The sequence below is a fragment of the Balearica regulorum genome, chromosome 4 (genome assembly GCF_011004875.1).
Source record: "Balearica regulorum gibbericeps isolate bBalReg1 chromosome 4, bBalReg1.pri, whole genome shotgun sequence".
Classification (NCBI taxonomy): Eukaryota; Metazoa; Chordata; class Aves; order Gruiformes; family Gruidae; genus Balearica; species Balearica regulorum.
In genome coordinates, this window is record NC_046187.1 from 46,551,081 (window position 1) to 46,568,871 (window position 17,791).

At 40.1% G+C, this 17,791-nt stretch overlaps 2 protein-coding genes across 9 annotated transcripts in view; one reads left to right on the forward strand and one right to left on the reverse strand.

Annotated features, from left to right (window-relative positions):
• CASP3 (caspase 3) lies at nucleotides 1–14,011 on the reverse strand. Of its 4 annotated transcripts, XM_075751971.1 has the most exons (9): nucleotides 13,875–14,011; nucleotides 13,156–13,270; nucleotides 9,295–9,447; nucleotides 7,870–7,962; nucleotides 5,568–5,692; nucleotides 4,934–5,062; nucleotides 2,796–2,971; nucleotides 2,164–2,281; nucleotides 1–1,427 (listed from the first exon to the last, which is right to left on the reverse strand). In XM_075751971.1, the coding sequence occupies exons 4-9, from the start codon at nucleotides 7,941–7,943 to the stop codon at nucleotides 1,201–1,203; spliced, it is 849 nt and encodes a 282-aa protein (XP_075608086.1). In that variant the 5' UTR covers nucleotides 7,944–7,962; nucleotides 9,295–9,447; nucleotides 13,156–13,270; nucleotides 13,875–14,011; the 3' UTR covers nucleotides 1–1,200. The 4 variants fall into 4 exon arrangements, with proteins under 4 accessions (XP_075608086.1, XP_075608088.1, XP_075608087.1 ...); XM_075751973.1 differs by lacking the exon at nucleotides 9,295–9,447; XM_075751972.1 differs by lacking the exon at nucleotides 13,156–13,270 and having other exon boundaries at nucleotides 13,875–13,999.
• Nucleotides 13,934–17,791, forward strand: part of PRIMPOL (primase and DNA directed polymerase) — an 18,536-nt gene continuing 14,678 nt past the window's right edge. For 2 of the 5 annotated variants that reach the window (XM_075751960.1, XM_075751964.1), the window contains exons 1-3: nucleotides 13,934–14,069; nucleotides 14,532–14,879; nucleotides 17,578–17,762. In XM_075751960.1, the coding sequence (XP_075608075.1) occupies nucleotides 17,583–17,762 (180 nt within the window). In that variant the 5' untranslated portion in view covers nucleotides 13,934–14,069; nucleotides 14,532–14,879; nucleotides 17,578–17,582. Of the gene's footprint in view, nucleotides 14,070–14,531; nucleotides 14,880–16,869; nucleotides 16,955–17,577; nucleotides 17,763–17,791 lie in introns of all 5 variants that reach the window. The other 3 variants (XM_075751961.1, XM_075751962.1, XM_075751963.1) reach the window with 3 other exon arrangements.

Genomic DNA, 17,791 nt, shown 5'->3' on the forward strand with positions numbered 1-17,791 from the left:
TACAATGTAGGAAACAGTATTTAATTTAAAAAAAACCACACAACCCCAAATTCATGCCTCTGAAAGTGAACATCAATTTGCTAACACTGTTCATGCTACACAATTTGAAGAGTTTTAAGTCTTGTTTTGCCAGCACCCTATAGTCATTTACCATTCTGTCTTCCTCTGATCTTAAAAGAGACTGCCACAAGCTGAAACATCAACAAAAATGTTTTACAATTTTGTAAAAGCCTGTTCTACAAAATTCAGCCAAGCACTATCAATTTACTCTTTGTTAACATATTTTAGATAAAGTCTTGTAATTAACTCAAATTGGTATTAGATCTAAGAAGTGAAATTTCTCCAGTACCACAAATCTAGGTTTCCACATGGATTAAATGTGGTACGCACATAGCACAAAGCTAACCCACTCTTATTTATGACCAGAAAGAGGAAGCTGACTATTTAGAAGGTGGACTTCCTTTTGCACCCACTCTTATAGCCCAAAATATGCCACAACAGCTCCCCCCTTAGGAAGCTGCAGAAAAAGAAAATTTGGAAGACTGGTCCCTTAGTCACTCAGCTTCAAGGTCAGAATACAAAATTTATTCTGAAACAGCTACTGTGTTGATATAATCACTCTACCTAATACTCCATACAAAAAGGTATAAAATGATTAGGAAAAAAAAATTACTGTATTCTAAATCTGCTTCCTAATTGTAAGTAAAAAATGAAATAGCTGTTTTCCACAGTTTATGCCCTAAGTTATAAAACCAGTTTAGGTTAGTTTACAACCTAAAGTTTAAGAACTTGAGTTAAGAAGAAATGTATGACAACACTAATATGTTTACTAAAGATGGTAATATGACATCACATTCTCAATCTTCTTCTTAAGATATGAAATGGAACTATTTACAAGAATTGTTTTTCTCTGTCCCTTCAAAGGGAAATGTAGCACCAAATAGACCTGATAAGTGACCTGATCTTTCTTTAGTCTCCTCTTCCTAATTTTCCAAGATACTCAGAGCACTACGTTCAAATTTGCCTGTGCTTCAGCGACTCAAGTTTGCATTTCTAACATAGCCATACTGTATTTCACTTCTAATGATGCCACAGAATGTAGTGAACAGCAATTCAGATTTAAAAGTGGTATTCCATACTAACATTGCATATAAATTACAGATAAAAACATGAACTGAAAAATTACAAGGTGAAATTCTTTTAGCAAGGGAAGTAAAATTCTTTGGTGAGCATAGAGACAATGCATGGAATCTGTTTCTTTGCATTGAAATCCTGCCGAGTCGAGCAGGACTCATACTCTGCCACTCTGCGATTTACACGAGTTAAAATCTGCATGAGTTCAAGTTTCCTTCCATGTTCCTTTAGCATTTTACACAGTGACTGAATAAACCAGGAGCCTTCAGCTGAATTCCTCCAGGAGTAATAGCCTTGTGGAAGAGAGAGATGTCAAATTAATCAGATGTAGCAGCCTATGATACAGGACAGGGTAGCAATTAGGGGAACAATGCATTGTTTCCAATAACAACACATGTTTTAAAATAAAAACTCAAACCCACTAACCAACAAAATAATCTCCCCAAATTCCAACTGAAAAGATTTTTCTAATCCTCTCGTCTTTTCTAATCTAAGAAAACTTTTAAGTACGTAGAAAATAAAAAGGCAGGAAAACTATCTTCTGCTGCAACAGTCTTAGCCATTTATCACTTACTACTTCTCTATAGAGTACGCATATACAAAGGAGAGGTGACAATACAGATGGTATCACCCACTTCTGTATACATATCTATGGGTGCCCAATTGTTCTGTTCTCTCAGAACTATTAATACCTTCTACTTCCTGCGGTAAATTACTTGCACAACTGAGATTAACTGAATTTATAGCAGGTAACATTTGAGGCTTTGCTAGTGAGAAATATGTATATTCAGGGATTGGGGTTTTTTGTTGGTTTTTTTCCTAGGAATTGAGAACAGCAACTACCTCAAAAAGAAATCAAATCAGGGGAGAAAAAAAAAAGTGTTGGAAAAAATTTGTATTTCCATGAAAGAACAAATCAAGTAGTCACCCAGTGACTGGATACAAGTGCTAATTGTCATTTACAATACCAATGCAAGCTGATATATAGATACAATTTCAGGAACAAAAATTTCTTTTCAAGTCTCTCACCTGGAGCTGTAGAATATGCATACAGGAAGTCTGCTTCTACAGGTATTTTTTGACAAACTGTTTCTTCTGATCCACTGTCTGCCTCAATACCAGAATCTAATTCTGTCCCTCTACAAGCCTATTTGGTGGAAAGAAGAATGGAAAATAAAATAAAAAATAAAGAAATAAAGGCAGTGATCATGATCAGAATATGGATTTTTTTTTTCTATTTTAAAGATGATAATATCCTAATTAAAAAACCTGCAAAAATAACAAGAATTTCTATGTCACATTTCCATTAGGTTCAGAAGAAAATTAAAATAGCATTTATTTAAATCAACTATACAGTTTGGTTAAGATAGATATTAATTCAAAAGTGCATTCAGAAACTCACTATAATATTGGCTAGTGTTCAGAAAGATTTTACTTAATCCACAGAATAAAGGTAATGCAATCTCAGCTATTACAAGTACTACCTATCTAATAGGGCAGAATGTGCAACTTCTGGCCTGAAGAGAATCTTATCCTGGAAGTAATTCCATTTAAATCAATTTTAGAAATAATTAACTTTTTTGCACTAATAATTAACCAGAAACATTCAGTTTTTTAAAGTACCCAGCTGATTTGATGATCATTGTTCAGCTGTACATCACCTGAATGAAAAAGAGCTTGGGTTTTCCTGCTAAACTTCTGCACCTGTCACCTCTGAAGAGGCTTGTTAGCACTTTCAGTTCAAGAGGGCCATCTGTACCATAGATGAATCCTTCGTCACCATGGCTTAGCAACACGCAAACAAAACTGCTTCGCTTGCTGTGATCTTCTTCAGAAACTTGAAAGAAAAAAGAGAATGATCTTAACTTCTTGCACTTCCTAAAAGCTTTGAACAATTGATGCTTCCTAAGTGACAGAAGTCTTTAAGAACTAATTCCCATGTTTAGAAACCTCCAACCAGTTTTCACTTCTGAACAAAAGGAGCCAGCCTACTTTATTTCAGGAAGTTGGACACAGAAAACCCCAAATTAAAGGCCAAGCCTACTCATTCTAAGAGAAGGCCACAGAACTAGGCCAGGAACACCGTGAGGAGACAAAGAGGGTGTTCCCACAGCACCTCAAAGTCTGAATGGAACACCTCGCTCATGCACTAATGGTCAACAGTCGCGTGATCTGGGATCGGACTGATGGGAAATTCGGAGTTTTGGGAAAGGATGGTAAGTCTTGCCTCTCTTTCCAACCAGAAATGCTTCAACTACTTGGATTACATGGGAACTAAATGTAGCATGAAAGCTGTTGCTGCTGCAGGGACCTTGGTACTAGCATTGCCCCTCTCACTCTTGTCTTGTTAGCAAGGTCTGGAAACATTTTTCAAGCCTCTGAATTTTGTACTTAAAGACATTTAATCTTGATATAAAGTGTTTGTACATCTTTTTTTTTTTTTTCCATCTTGTAGTATGCAAAGAGCATAGAACAGATATTCTCTGATGTCTTTTGTTGCCTGACATTATGGTGATTGTACTTGAGGACCAAGATGATTCTTTTAAATGTATGAAAAGATTACAAACACGGTTTAAAAGAAAGGATCCAAAAGGAATTCTGAGTGGGAAACTCAAGAAGATGCAAGAGTTTGTGGATGAAAAGTATAACAGCCCCAAAAGCTGAAATCTTCTGTTTAAAGCTTGCAAAACCACTGAATTTCTATTCTGGAAAAACTGACCTATTTAGATTTTTCTCAAGTGACGCACATTCAGGCATTTCTACAATCTATGGACAAGCACTTCACCTAGAAGAGTCAAGAGAGGCAGGTTTTTGGGAATCTCTAGTTAGGCTGCAGTCTGAAGTTTACACTGTCTATTTGAAGGCCTTATACCACAGGTAAGACAGAGGCTTTCCACTTTCAGCTACCGTCAACAGGCTACAACTACACTAATAAATTAACCGTGCCTGGGAGCATTCTCTGGCATAAACTTTAACTGCACTAAAGAACCAATATCTATGTTAACAAACATTTACATTAATAAAAAAACCAAAAAAACCCCAACAAACCAAAAAAACCAGGATTGCTGCAGGCTAACTGGCTGTTGGGAATAATCCCTGGAACACTTTTACTGTTGAATTCTGACCTGGAACAGTCTGTGTAGGCATGAGCCACAGTCATGGCACAGAACCTTCCAACAGTTAAGTAGAATAGACTGTGTTCCAGGGCTACAGATACCTCCAGGCACCATTTAGTTCACTGGTCTAGATCTAGCCAACTCCAAACAAAGCAAGACTAACACAAACAGTAGTATAAAGCTCTCATTTGATAGAAGGGTGTTTTGTTTCACAAATCAAACAAAACATAAGTTCTCTAAAAGAGAAATTCAGTCCACACACTTGCAGTTCAGGTCCCTCAGACCCCCCTGCCCCTGATCAGAACACCTCTGGGGCCACACCACTAAATGTATAGCACAGAACCCCTCTACCCAATTAAGCAGGTTTCTTTCCAACTCACAGAGAGAGCTTCAGTGATCCCAGGCTCAGAATATAAATCAGTCTGCATTTAAGTTTCAGCCTTTTTTCCAGCCTTCTTTAGAAGATGAGAAAGAATATGGAGACAACAGTCATGGCACAAAAGATGGAGAGACAGCAAAGATGAATAAACATAGAAACTATGATGTACATGTTATTCTTAGCAATAAACCACCAGTAGGTGGTAAATATCATCTAAAAGAACCATGGAAGAAGAGGTATGAGGGCTAGAGCTGTATTTGGGAACAGCGGTTGATTTAATCACGCATTGAATGGTATTACTTACCATTTTTCAATAGTTTAAAAATGTCCCCACATGAAAGATCATTGTTGATCTTTATTTTATATCCCAACATCATAAAAACTTCTCTGACACTTGCAGCATCTGCATCCGTACCCGAACGGGGTAACATCCCTATACATAAAAGAAATTTATTATTTTTTATATGATATAGATGACATGGTCTGATTGAGTCAAATTGTTTTCCCACTTAAACCGGTATCAGTCTGGAATATTATTCCATTATTCCAGATCCACTCTAACAGAAAAAACATTGCACTTTATACATGCACACCATCTCCCTCTCTCTGTACCTATATTGTAGAATTATCTACTCATTTTTAAAACTACTTATCTATATAAAGACATTAAAAAAAGGATTTCATTTACAAAACAGAAATCATGACTAAAAGGTAAGTTGGACTTGTACTGCTTACCAATTTTTCTCCCCATTACTGCCATACCCTAATCTATATTCCCTCTATGCATATTTGGAAGAGCGCACTGAAATTAATCACAGCCATTCAAAACACTAAATTTTAGACTGCGATCAAAATTATTCTTCAAAACTAAATATGCAGAATACATGACACTAATTTATCTAAATTAAGGAAAAAACTTAAAAATGTGAAAGTGGTACCGGTCTTTCTGTGGAAATTCTTATTGTTTATTATTACACATTCCCCCATCTCTGGATAATCCATTCTGTAACTGTAATCTGGCAGAATTCCAGAGTCCATAGACTTGCTAGCAGGTAGGTTCTTTCTGTACGGAAATCAGAGAAACTTTAGGTGTTGATTTCTGATCTCTCTTCTCTAGTTTCAAAATAATAATCAAATAAGGTTATTTTAGCAAAACCAATGAAATTGGTACAGTTTGCTACTTGTTCCCCAAAAGTTCCCTCAGCAAGTTTGCTAATGACACCAAGCTGAGTGGTTGCAGTCAACACACTGGAGGGAAGGGATGCCGTCCAGAGGGACCTTGACAGGCTTGAGAAGTGGGCCCGTGCAAACATGGAAATTCAACAAGGCCAAGTGCAAGGTCCTGCACATGGGTCAGGAAAATCCCAAGCAAACTGCAGGCTGGGAGGAGAACGGATTGAGAGCAGCCCTGAGGAGAAGGACTTGGGGGTGTGGGTGGATGAGAAGCTCAACACAAGCCGGCAATGTGCGCCTGCAGCCCAGAAAGCCAACGTATCCTGGGCTGCATCAAAAGAAGCGTGACCAGCAGGTTGAGGGAGGTGATTCTCCCCCTCTACTCAGCATTCCTGAGATCCCACCTGGAGCACTGTGTCTAGCTCTGGGACCATCAACAGAAGGGCATAGATCTGTCAAAGTGATTCCAGAGGGGGTCACAAAGATCATAGGAGAGGTGCTCCAGCTCTCTGATCAAGACAGGCTGAGAGAGTTGGAGTTGTTCAGCCTGGAGAAGAGAAGGCTCTGGGGAGACCTTATAGCAGCCTTCCAGTACCTGAAGGGGGCCTACAGGAAAGCTGGGGAGGGACATGGAGTGACAGGACAGGGGGTAATGGCCTTAAGCTGAAGGAGGGCAGATTTAGATTAGATATTAGTAAGAAATTCTTCACTGTGAGGGTGGTGAGGCACTGGAACAGGTAGCCCAGAGAAGCTGTGGATGCCCCCTCCCTGGAAGTGTTCAAGGCCAGGCTGGATGGGGCTTTGGGCAACCTGGTCTAGTGGAGGGTGTCCCTGCCCATGGCAGGGGGGTTGGAACTAGATGATCTTTAAGGTCCCTTCCAACCCAAACCATTCTATTGTTCTATGATTCTAAGCTATGTCTGTGAAATCAGTTGGTAGATCTGATTTAGGGCTAGCGAAGACTGTACTTGCCAAGAGGTTAAAATAAATAAAACTGCTTTGTATAGTTATGTTCCCAAACAAAACTTTTGTTTCAAGTTTGGTAAAATGTTCACGTACACAAATAATTTTAAAAAAAAAAGTAAAAATGAAGAGTCATTTGTATTTGTACTATTCTTCTTTGCAACTTTTAACAAGCTTAAAATTTAAAGAATCAAGGAAGAACCATGTCTAAGATGATAATGCCTCTGCACAAGAGAACATGAAAAATTAGCTTAGGAAACCAACTATTATATCAACATGAAATCAGTTGGGTGTTTTTACTATCATCTTTTGAAAGCTATGTACCTGGAGGGAAGATCAGCTCTGAGATTATAAATCTATTTGAATTCTAACCAAAGAGAGTTATATTACTGTATATTATATAACATATTTCACTCAGTCCATATACACTGAAATCAGTACGGATTTTCTCATTTAAGCACATGGGTAGGTGGTTACAAGATTGGAGCCTGCTATCGTATTATACAAACAAAAAGTCTGAAATATTCTTAAATCTAATTTTCATTGTAATACTAAAAAGAATGACTTCAGAAACAAATTAAGTTCCCAGAGAGAGTGTAATCTGAAGACAGTGTTACACCAGCATAACAACTAGCTGTCACCAGGAAGAAGAGGCTTGTGTTTCCTCCCTTCCACCCCTCTAAGTTCCCCTTGCACTTGTGCTTCTGCTCATATAACCCTACAGCAGGTCAGCTCAAGCAGCTGAACTGTCTGCCACAGTGTCAGGTGAGCTCTAGCAGTTCAAAGAAAGGGGTGAACATTTAGCCCAGGACGAGACAGAGAAGTCTCTTTTCAAGAACAGCTAACCACTTGATAATACCATTAAGCCAAATCCAACTGCACTGCAAGTTTTTAGTTCCTTGTACATACACATGGCCTGTTCTGTCAGAGATTGTATATTTTCAAAGTCAGTAAAACTCTAATAGTTGTTTATGATTATTATAAGTTATCATAATCAAAACTCTTCCTTCTAGCATTATTTCTTCTATAGCTCTCGCCTTCTGTTACGGCACAAGATTCCTCAAGACTTAAATTGAAGACTTAAACCAGAAGTACCTCACTTACCCTTTGAAACCAGGAATAGATTTTGCATCTGTCAGATCTTCCCCCGAATATGGTCCATCTCCTATGTCTGCCATTATGGCTCTCAATTATCAGCTTGAAAACACAAGAAAATAGAAATATATGACAGTTAATTTTCATATGACATAGTATCTTCAGATTGCTTATTTTTTGTTAGGTTTCCTTAAAGCCTTACGCAATTACAGAGCAATTTTTTTTAGAATTATAGAGAACATAGGAACGTTAAAAGGGGATACTCACACAGAGTAACTTTATCCTAGTAGTATTAGTAGGCAAAAATTAACATTTCTGAGTAATCCCTACATATCTTATATTTGAAAGAACAACATGAAATATTTTTCTGAATTATTGCATTCTAAAACAACTCTGGGAAAGATAGTCTGCAGATCCCTGCGACCAAATGATTGAAAATACCTACAAAAAGCAGGATAAGAGACAAAGAAACTGAAAACAATCTTTAAAATATTGTAACGTCCCTACATGCATTAGTAGCATTTTAGTATTATGAATATTGTGTCATATATGGATCCTTCCATCTTAGTAAGGCAGAAATTGAGATCCAAAACCAAGCAATACAAATTAATGATGTGTGCAAAGACTAACATAGATTAGATTTTGGGTGATAGTATTTTGAGAAATAATTTCTCAAATGATCTCAAATGTTTCATCTCAAATGAAACACCAATGCATCCAATCCTAATTGGTGTATGTGAAGGCAATTGTGATATAAATATTTGGTGTATGTGAAGGCAATTGCGATATAAATATTTGCAATGTATATTTTTATGTATATATTTCATTATGTAACAATATAACTTTGAATAGTTGATGAGATGAACTCTATGCTGTGGGCTGCTATTTACTTTTGATCAGAACTCAGGATAAGAAATGATGAATTATACCAAGCCAGAAGCCAATTTAAAAGCAATAAACCTCGCTCCCAATTACTCTGTGTGTACTCACGGAACACAATATCACAAGTTACCTTTAACTCAGGATTAAGCATCATAAAGTTAAATTCCCAGATATGACAAAGTAATAAATGCACAGAAGTGAAATAAATGCTTAGACCTCAAGAAACACACAAGGCATTACAAGGCAAGAATTATAAAGAAACTGGCTTAGCAGGTATATTTATGATAAATAAGAACGTATAAAGAGACCAAGAAGTAAAATTTGCTGAAGATTCTTATTTAAGGCTTAGGTTCTTTGGTGGAAAACTGTATTTGCCATCCTACACCATCACATTATTATTATACTAAGTCTCTTAACTTCCTACCTATACTCTAGCTAATACACCATGAACATCCATTTTCTGTGGCAACAATTACTGATGCATCAGAAGCACTAATCTGGGTTATACATAAACCTCTTTCTTTCCTTGTTTCTTAAAAGACATTTACTTACATTTTTAGTGACTTCAAAAGATCTTCAAGGTTACTCTGAATACTATTTCTTTGTGTCTTGGAGCACTGATGTAATTAAGAAATCTGCTTGGTCACAAAATTATGCCAGACTTGAGAACTGTATCATGTAAATTAGCAGCACACAGGAAATTTCCTGAAAACCAAATTACAGAAGTATCAAATAAGCTTGATATTTTAGAAATAAAATTTCTAAAATACATTATTGCTTTATATTTTAGAAATTCACTTTAAAGATAGTATCATGGGGCAGGAACTACAGCTATGATGCTGAACTTGCCTGCCTAGCACCATGATCTGGATTCATTCATCCTAACTTCAAAGTCTAATTCCTTAAAAGTTCCCTATGTGAAAAGGGACAAGCACTTCCAAAGGATAATTCAAGTACCTAAGAGCTGTGGCACAACAGTGACCCAACACTATGCCTTATCATTGCGCAGAGAGCATATGCATTGACAACAAAGTCTAGTGCAGAGTGACAACTGGTATGTCCACCCAGCTGTAACTGAGAAGCAGGGCTTCTGATCCCTGCGAAGTGGACAGAATGGCTTTCACTGACAAGAACGCTAGAAGTTCCCCTGCTCCAGCAGAGCCCAGCTTCCAGGAGTTTCTATGCCTCTTTCAACCCTGTCCCCACCAAAATCATCCTTGGCTTTGGTTCCCAGCTTTCCTGAGGTCTCAGCCTGACACTTTTGAGGAAAACTTTATTTTGTAGGAAAACATTCAGTCAGACCGGCCTGCAATTCTGATGCAACTCACACTGTTTCTTCTTCCAGAGAAGCACTATGTGCAGAAGCACAACCCAAACCCTTCACTGTGCCTGGGATAGGATAGATGGGGAAAAGGTTAACTTTCTTTCTTGTTTGTTCTTTGTCAGCCAAGAGTAATGAAGAACACCACCATATAAAAAAGCACAGTAATGTGCCAAGTCCATTATCAAAACTAGTCAGCAGGTGTATCTAGAGCAGTGCAGCCATGTCAGCATGGAATTCAACTTCTGCTAAAAGCCCAGGTGTTCATCCCAGCTGTCTAGCACTGTGAAGATCTGCAGTGCCAGTGCTGCAAGTACACGAACCAACTAGTATACACTAGTAAATATGTGCCTACGTGAGCCGTGGTCACCTCCTGTCTATCAAACAAGCCAGCCTGGGCTACCAATAAGTACTTGAGAAAGACTCAGCTAAAGCACAGGGAAAGCTAACAACTCTCTGGCCAACACATGAGACTTTGGAATCATTAGGGAGGGTAAGTGGATCATTAGGCTGCCTTGGGTTCACATCAGGTGTACTCCAACCAAACTGTCGCATCCCATTAGGGACTGGTTTTAGTAAGCTGGTGGGAGTAAGTCTGCTGCTATTCACCAGTGTTAAGTAGGCAAACTGGAGACCTAACAGACTGGTACCACTGAATGCCTCTACAGCACAAACATTAAAGCATGCTGCAAATAACAAGATCTTCAACATTTAATGACCATAAATTAAGACTTACATCCTTGACCTTTTGCAGCCTTAGAACTCTAAAACTGCTGTCCTTGATCCAATGCCAAAGAAACAATGAAGTGTGAAATAGCTGCTAGCAAAACCTACAATTACAATGAACTACAGCACTTTGTTTCTGAAAAATGTAAAACACATTTTGTAATACCCTATCATAAAAATATTTCTTACTAAAGCCTTTGCAAGCCTAGCTCACAGCCTACAGTTTCACTTGTTTAATGAAGTGTTAAAGCTTACAGCATTCTACTGCATCACACCCGGAGCTTGTCTGAGAGTCTTTACAGAAGCTAGAGACAGTGAAGAAAAACTGGGCATAATACATTAAGTATTTAAAATATGCATGCTTTATCTTCAGACTAGAATCTGTAACTCACCTTTAATCAATTTCTGAGCACCTTAACGCATCAAGTCACCTGCACTGCTTTAAAGAACAAAAGACATCCACGAAGAGACATCTGTTTTGTTGCTAGGGACTCAAATGCACATTTTAATCAGCAGCATGTTTTCTGCTCTAAAGCACTAGTCAGGGTAACAGCAACACTCTCTGGGGGACAGTGCTCATTCTAACAGACTACTAAGAATTGCCTCATCCTGGTTTAGGTAATGCAATGATGTCATGTTCTGTCAAGCAACATACACATTTCCCTGTAGAGGATGATCTCATGCTCTTGGGGACAGGGGGAAAAAAAAATCAGGACAATGCTTTAAGAGTTTAATAAAAAATAATTTGTTATTCTGCTCCTTGATATTCTTTTCTCTGAAAGCTTAGGTAAGATGAGCTTTCAACTGTAAGGAAATTTAAAAAAAATAAGTAGCTGAAATGAGCAACAGCATTCTTCTAATCTAGCAGATTATGTTCTGTAGGTTTTAGGAAGCTTATTTTACAGTATTTTGGGGGAGGGGTTTAAAAACCATGAGACAGAGATAGCAAATATAAAGATGATGCTACAATGATCTTTACAGGTACTAAGTAGTAAAAAATAAAGTGGTTCAAAAAGGTCCAAAACTATGTTCAGCGAGCTACCAAAAATGACCAAAGTCTCTCTGTATAGCAATCAAAGCAAAAATTTATTTTGCCTTATACAAATGCAATTGTTCCAATGCTTTTCTTTTGATAGGAAAATGATAAGTAAAATGATGTTTTTACTCCATTCCAGCCTGGATTTACTTATTCTACCTGGACCTAAGGAAAATAAATTCACATCACCATATATTACCACTGCCGTAAGAACCATCAGGTTTCTTTTAAAAGCAACATTTATTTGAATTGTGAACCACCAAGAGAAATTAATGATATAGTGATAAAAATAATACCAAAGCTTCTCAGAAAGGGAAGGAAGCAAATAACTGAATTGTCTCTAGTTACCAACTGCATCTTGAAATATGCAAACTACGGGAGACAAGATAACACATGTTCAATGTATGTCAGCTGTTACAAAGCAATGATTGTAGCAGTATTAAAATACACGTCCAAAACAGAAACCAGTATTGTAAAACACGCCCTTAAAGATTAGAAATGGGCAGTTTTCCACCTCACATGACTGCAAGAGAAAATGCCAAGCATTCAAAGAAGGTATTTTATGTACATATATATATATACAGGGTACATTGCAATACTAATGCAAATGGAAAATTAAGAATTTTCCATTCTACAATGTATAATGATAACAAATAATTATCTAATTAATAACAGAAGGAAAATATAGAAGCTGACCGCATGAAAAAACTAAAAACATTTGAAATACACCATTACATTTTCTATGAGGCATTACACCCCTATTAAATACTGCTACCACTGACGGAAGCATGCCAATATTGTGACAGCCCTTCACATTACTTCTGCTCTGGATGTGGCTGTTAGAAAGCACTGATACTGGGCCAGGACTCTGATCTTCCAAAAGCAAACAGACTTTAATGCTGACTAGCTAAATCTGTGGAATCAGCAAGACCTGAAATTATTCTGAGAGTAGATGGGACTCTTGCTTATTCATTTACCTATAAACCATATTACCACCACAACAGATATCAGGTCCTTAATTTAAAGATGTGGTGTGTTATTTTCAAACCTACCAACTGATGAGAAGCAGATTATTAAAGGAGAGAATTACAAATTGGAGAACAAAAGACTAGATTACCAGTGCTACCCTTCAACCCAGCAGGGAATAGACAGGACACAACAGACCTCAGACAGGGCGTTCTACGTGCTATAAAGTGTAAGTCACAGTGTGAGGGTCTCACCTATGCTTTCCCCTACACTGGCAGGATTAGTACCACAGAGGTAAGCATCCGTGCCATCGCCCCTGTGACCATCATCTTGGGATGATGCCTCTCAGCTATCGCACACTCACTCTTTGTTAGCAACCGGGTCGCTGCACAGCCGTTTTTCAGATGAGGTTTAACTTGCTATCTCCAAAGCTTTATTTTGGTAGATCCAAGTGCAGAATTTGATCCGGTGTTTCCAGTCTACCGGAGGGACACCAGAAAGCAGTTTAAAATCAAAGTGGGTTTGGTTTTTTTTTCTTCTCGTTTAGACAGCTTCTTCACAAAAACAGGCTTAAAGGAGCAAATTGTCTCTCTTAAGCTTCTGGAAAACTAGTAACTGAACCCCTGCGCTCTCCCTGCGGAGAGAAGGAAGCGGGGAGCGCTGGGACGGCGCCGCGGCCGGTCTCCTCCCGCCGCTCCCAGGAGGCAGAAGCGCTGCGGCGGGCGGAGGGGGGACATCCGGCCCCGACAACCGACCGCCCCGCCGTCGCCACCAGAGCTGCAGCGGCACCCGGGGGAGCGCGACAGCGGCGCTCTGAGCCGGGCCTGCCCCGGGAGAGCCGTGGCTCCCCTCCCGGCCCAGGCGTGGGGAGGCTCCCGCTCCCCTCAGCCGGCTCGCTGCGAGAGAAACGCGGGCGGCCGCCCCTGCCGAACCGAAGCCCCGCGGAGCCGGAGAGCCACAGCCTGGCTCCAGGCGGGCGCCGGCCAGCTCTACCCCACCCCCCACCGCTTTGTTCAGCCCAGCCGCCACGCCCGCAGCCCGGCACCCGCACCGCCGCCACCACCCGCCGGCTCTGCCACCTACCCACTCCGCCGGCGCTGCGCTCCGACCTGCCTTCCCCGGGGCTGGGCTCGGTGCGGTGCGGAGGGAGGAAAGGAGAGCCGCCCGTGTAGGCGAGTGCCTCGGGACCCCTCTGGCTCCTCCCCGCGCGGGGCTGGAGAGCCCGCCCCAACGGCACGTAGTTCAAACGCCAACGGCGGCAGCGCGCGGGCTACGGCGGTGAGTCGGTACCGGCGGGGACTGCCTTCCCCATATCCCCCGAAGCTGTTTTCGGCCGTGCAAGGCGGCTCCCGGCCCTGAAGGGAGGCGGCGTGAGGCCAGGCCCAGCACCGCGGCTGAGGAGCCGCGCGGGGCGGCCGCCTGCCCTGCCCTGTCCTCCCCTCCCCTCCCTCCCCTCGGCCTTCCGGGCGCCGTGAGGTCGTTACTCCCGTCGGTCCCCGTCTTCCTAGCGCGGGGCTTGCCGCAGCGGGCCGGGTCCCTCGAGTGTGCTCTGTCACAGACGTAAGCTGCCGTTAACGCCGCGGTTACCCCCGCATCAGACACGTAGGGGTACGCACGCGAGCCGTGTGGAGGTTTGAGTGCTGTGCCTGTTACACGTGCCCGAGGGTGAGGGGTTACGCTGCACGTGATGCTGTTACGTTTGACTTCATGTAACCCAAATCTTGTTGTCTTTTATTTTAGTTCCTCTGCGTGCTGAAGGAATTTACCTTTCTGACAGAATGGTGGTTTGTAAAGATAATCACCATCTGAAGTAATTTGTGGGGATGATTGCCAAATGAGAGGCTATCTTTCAGATTTCAGCAAGCTACATAAGCGTGAATGTACTGGACTGTATCAGAGCAGGACCTTCCACTTACGGCAGGGTTTATCTCCCAGCGCTACATGATGAATGCTTGGAAATTGTACAGCCGATCGACAAAGGTAGTCTGAATATACCTTCCTACTAGCGTCCTGCTACCTGGCTGCTCAACCTTACACAACAGCTCTCTGAAGCTGAGGACGAGTTTCAGCTTCGTCATCGACTTTCAGGTCAGTTAGTTTCATACATTGACTTTTGGTAGCAGGAGTCAGGGTAAGTTTTAACATTAGAGACTTGAGTTTTCCAGCTTCTCATGACAGGCACTATCGTACTTTTTGAGGTCTTATCACCAGGTCTAATATCCTGCATTTTGCAGAAAATTCCTCGAATCTTAATTGTAGAAGCTACTTCTCCTATTAAGATGAAAATTTGATGTTGCTTGTTATTGTTGAGGGAAGATGAGTAGTGTTTGTCAGTATGCCAAAGTTCAGCTCAATGTAAGGATAACTAAGCTAATTTTCACTGACATTAAGAAATGTAACACCAGGGAGAAAGTTATTAAATATGTTCTTCTAAGGCTGAATCAGTAGCTTGGACAAAATCTCATGGATTTATTAGTGTTGAGGAGCATGAATTCTGCCATAGAGCTGTGTTGCCTGATACATGCAGGCCAGGAAACCAATGCATCGTGTTATTTTGAGTAGCAATTGATTTGCATGTATATGCTTCATTTCTCAGCAGGTGTGGATACTGTGTTTTGTCATATGACGAAATCATGCATTTGTGTTTGTCTTTCCTTGTAGCATGAGGAAGAAAATTGCCATTTCTGAAACAGTGAGTCCATTTCTTTAAAAACAAATAAACAAATAAACCCAACCCCCTCCCAGCCATTTAAGGTGTAAAAATACAAGATATCCACTGGCCTCATCACTAAAAAAAGTAGTCTTTCATCGAAAAGGGAGAATGAAATAACAAGTTCTTTAAGTCATCTCACAGAACATACATTTTCCCAGGGTCTTCATGTGATCATCCTGCTGAGTAAAAACACTGAAGTCCAAACATGTTGGTGACAAAATTTCTTTCTGGCAAGTAAAATAAAAATAAGTAGTCCCCTTACTTCTGGTGGGACAGAAGAGAAGATGAAGTGGGAATTTTCCAGTGAACTCTGAAGGCTAGTCTGTAGTTACACCTGGTTTGTAAGTGTAAATTGTATGTGCTGTAAGTCGATGTGTTGTGATTGATATAGTTGGTACAGAAACTGAAGTTACCTTGAAAAGACCTAACATGTTGGACTGCTGAGAATCTGAGACTGCACTGCAAGAACAGTGACAGATCTCAGTTTAAAGTAAGGGTCATCAGCCTTCTCCCACGTTCAGATATCTCCCCAGCTGTGTTTCTGCAAAATTAGGTCCTGATCTAACTAGGAAGTTTAAAATGAGTAGAGAATTGTGGGAATTGTCCTTCACTTCTTTTTAATGGTCACCTTGTGGGAAAGTGCTGAGGTAGGGAATGTCTTTTGCACCTAGTTAATTTACAACAGGGCCAACAGCATCAAAATGAAACTGAGGGTTCAGCTAGCATTTCTGGGAAACGCTGATTGCTGTCTGTAATTTCATTTTTCATTCCCAAAGAAGAAACTAATTGCAAGAAAAGCAAGGGAGTAGAGGAAATTCACAGGGCAGGAGACCGACAAGGTCTGTAAAGATAATATGTCTGACCCCTGTAAGAGACAAAAACACTCTGTTATTTAGACTTGACATGGGCACTAAACTCTCAAAACATAGGCAGGCTTAAATGTACCATGGGCAGAAATTTAGGTGTCCAGGAACCTTTACTGTGGAAAACGTGGAGGGGGATTCATAGGGTCTAACATTTGGGCTTTGGGGCCCGCAAGAATATTTAAATACCTAAAGTCACTGAGTGGATTCAGCTTGCTAAGGGTTTGAATGCTTTTGAGTATAGTCAGTTTCATTTTTATCTTTCACTGCGATGGGGAGGTTGTTAAGGGAACCAAGTGGTTATGCTGGGCAGAACAAAAAGATGCATCTTCATCTTTGTTACTTCTTGCCCCCTCTTCCTGTGTCTCACAGTTCCTTAGCAATGCTCTTTACCCGTTTGCAGTTCAGAGGGGCAATGAATTTTCCCAGAAAAAAGTTAATTAAACTTACAAATAATTATAAGTAAGTTAATGTATTTATGCTTTACTGCATTACTTTATAGCATTTGGATTCCTTTATGTGACTAGAAGTTTAAAGGCTGCAAGATAGCAAGCATTTCTGTGTCACATGCTATTTCTTGAAAAGAGGTAAGATTGCTCTCTTAAGTTTGCAAGAACATACATGAGATTTTAAAGCAGGGGAAAGTATTACTGATCAATAGCAAAGGTCGGCAGCAGAGAATGGAGCCCGCATTTTGGATTTCAATTCTTTGAGATACACAGCTCAGACCTAGAGTCACTGAAATCTTAACTTTTTCTGAGGAACTCAACTGCTGTTGTACCCATACAAATTAATTATCTCATTTGTCTCTCCAGCCATGAAGCAGAATTAATAGTATTTTTTCACTCCTTACAAATGTTGTGTGGCTAATTAACACAGTTTGTATAGTCTTTGAGGAGGAATGTAATACCATTCTGAAAACAAAAATGAAAGTTCATAAGCCTTCTCTTATTGTGCCTGTTCTGTTATGTTTACCTTGAGTGGTATCAATATGAAAATCTTTTACTTCCAAAACTGTGTGGCAATAATTAATGTTAAAATGAGTATCATAGCAATGTTAGGTGTTGACTTGGAATATTGCCTACTCTCAGTTAATAAATCAAGTACGCTCAATAGAACCAGAATGAAAAGCAGTAATGGGTACAGGATATATTAAAAGTGAGTCACAAACAGAAATTGGTACTGATTTGACTATTTGTAATTGCTTTAGGACAAATGAAGAGGAAATGGGAAGAAAGACTGAAGAAAGTGGAAGAACTAGCATCTCACTATGAAAGAAACCCTCTTCCTCCAGTTTATAGACCAAAACTGTCCAAACCCTTTCTGCCATCCTCTGTTTGGAAAATATTTTGCCGTCAGGCTGAAGCTTTCAATTATGTAAAAACCTGCAAAGAGGTAAATTATTTGTTAGGTGAATGTCTCTG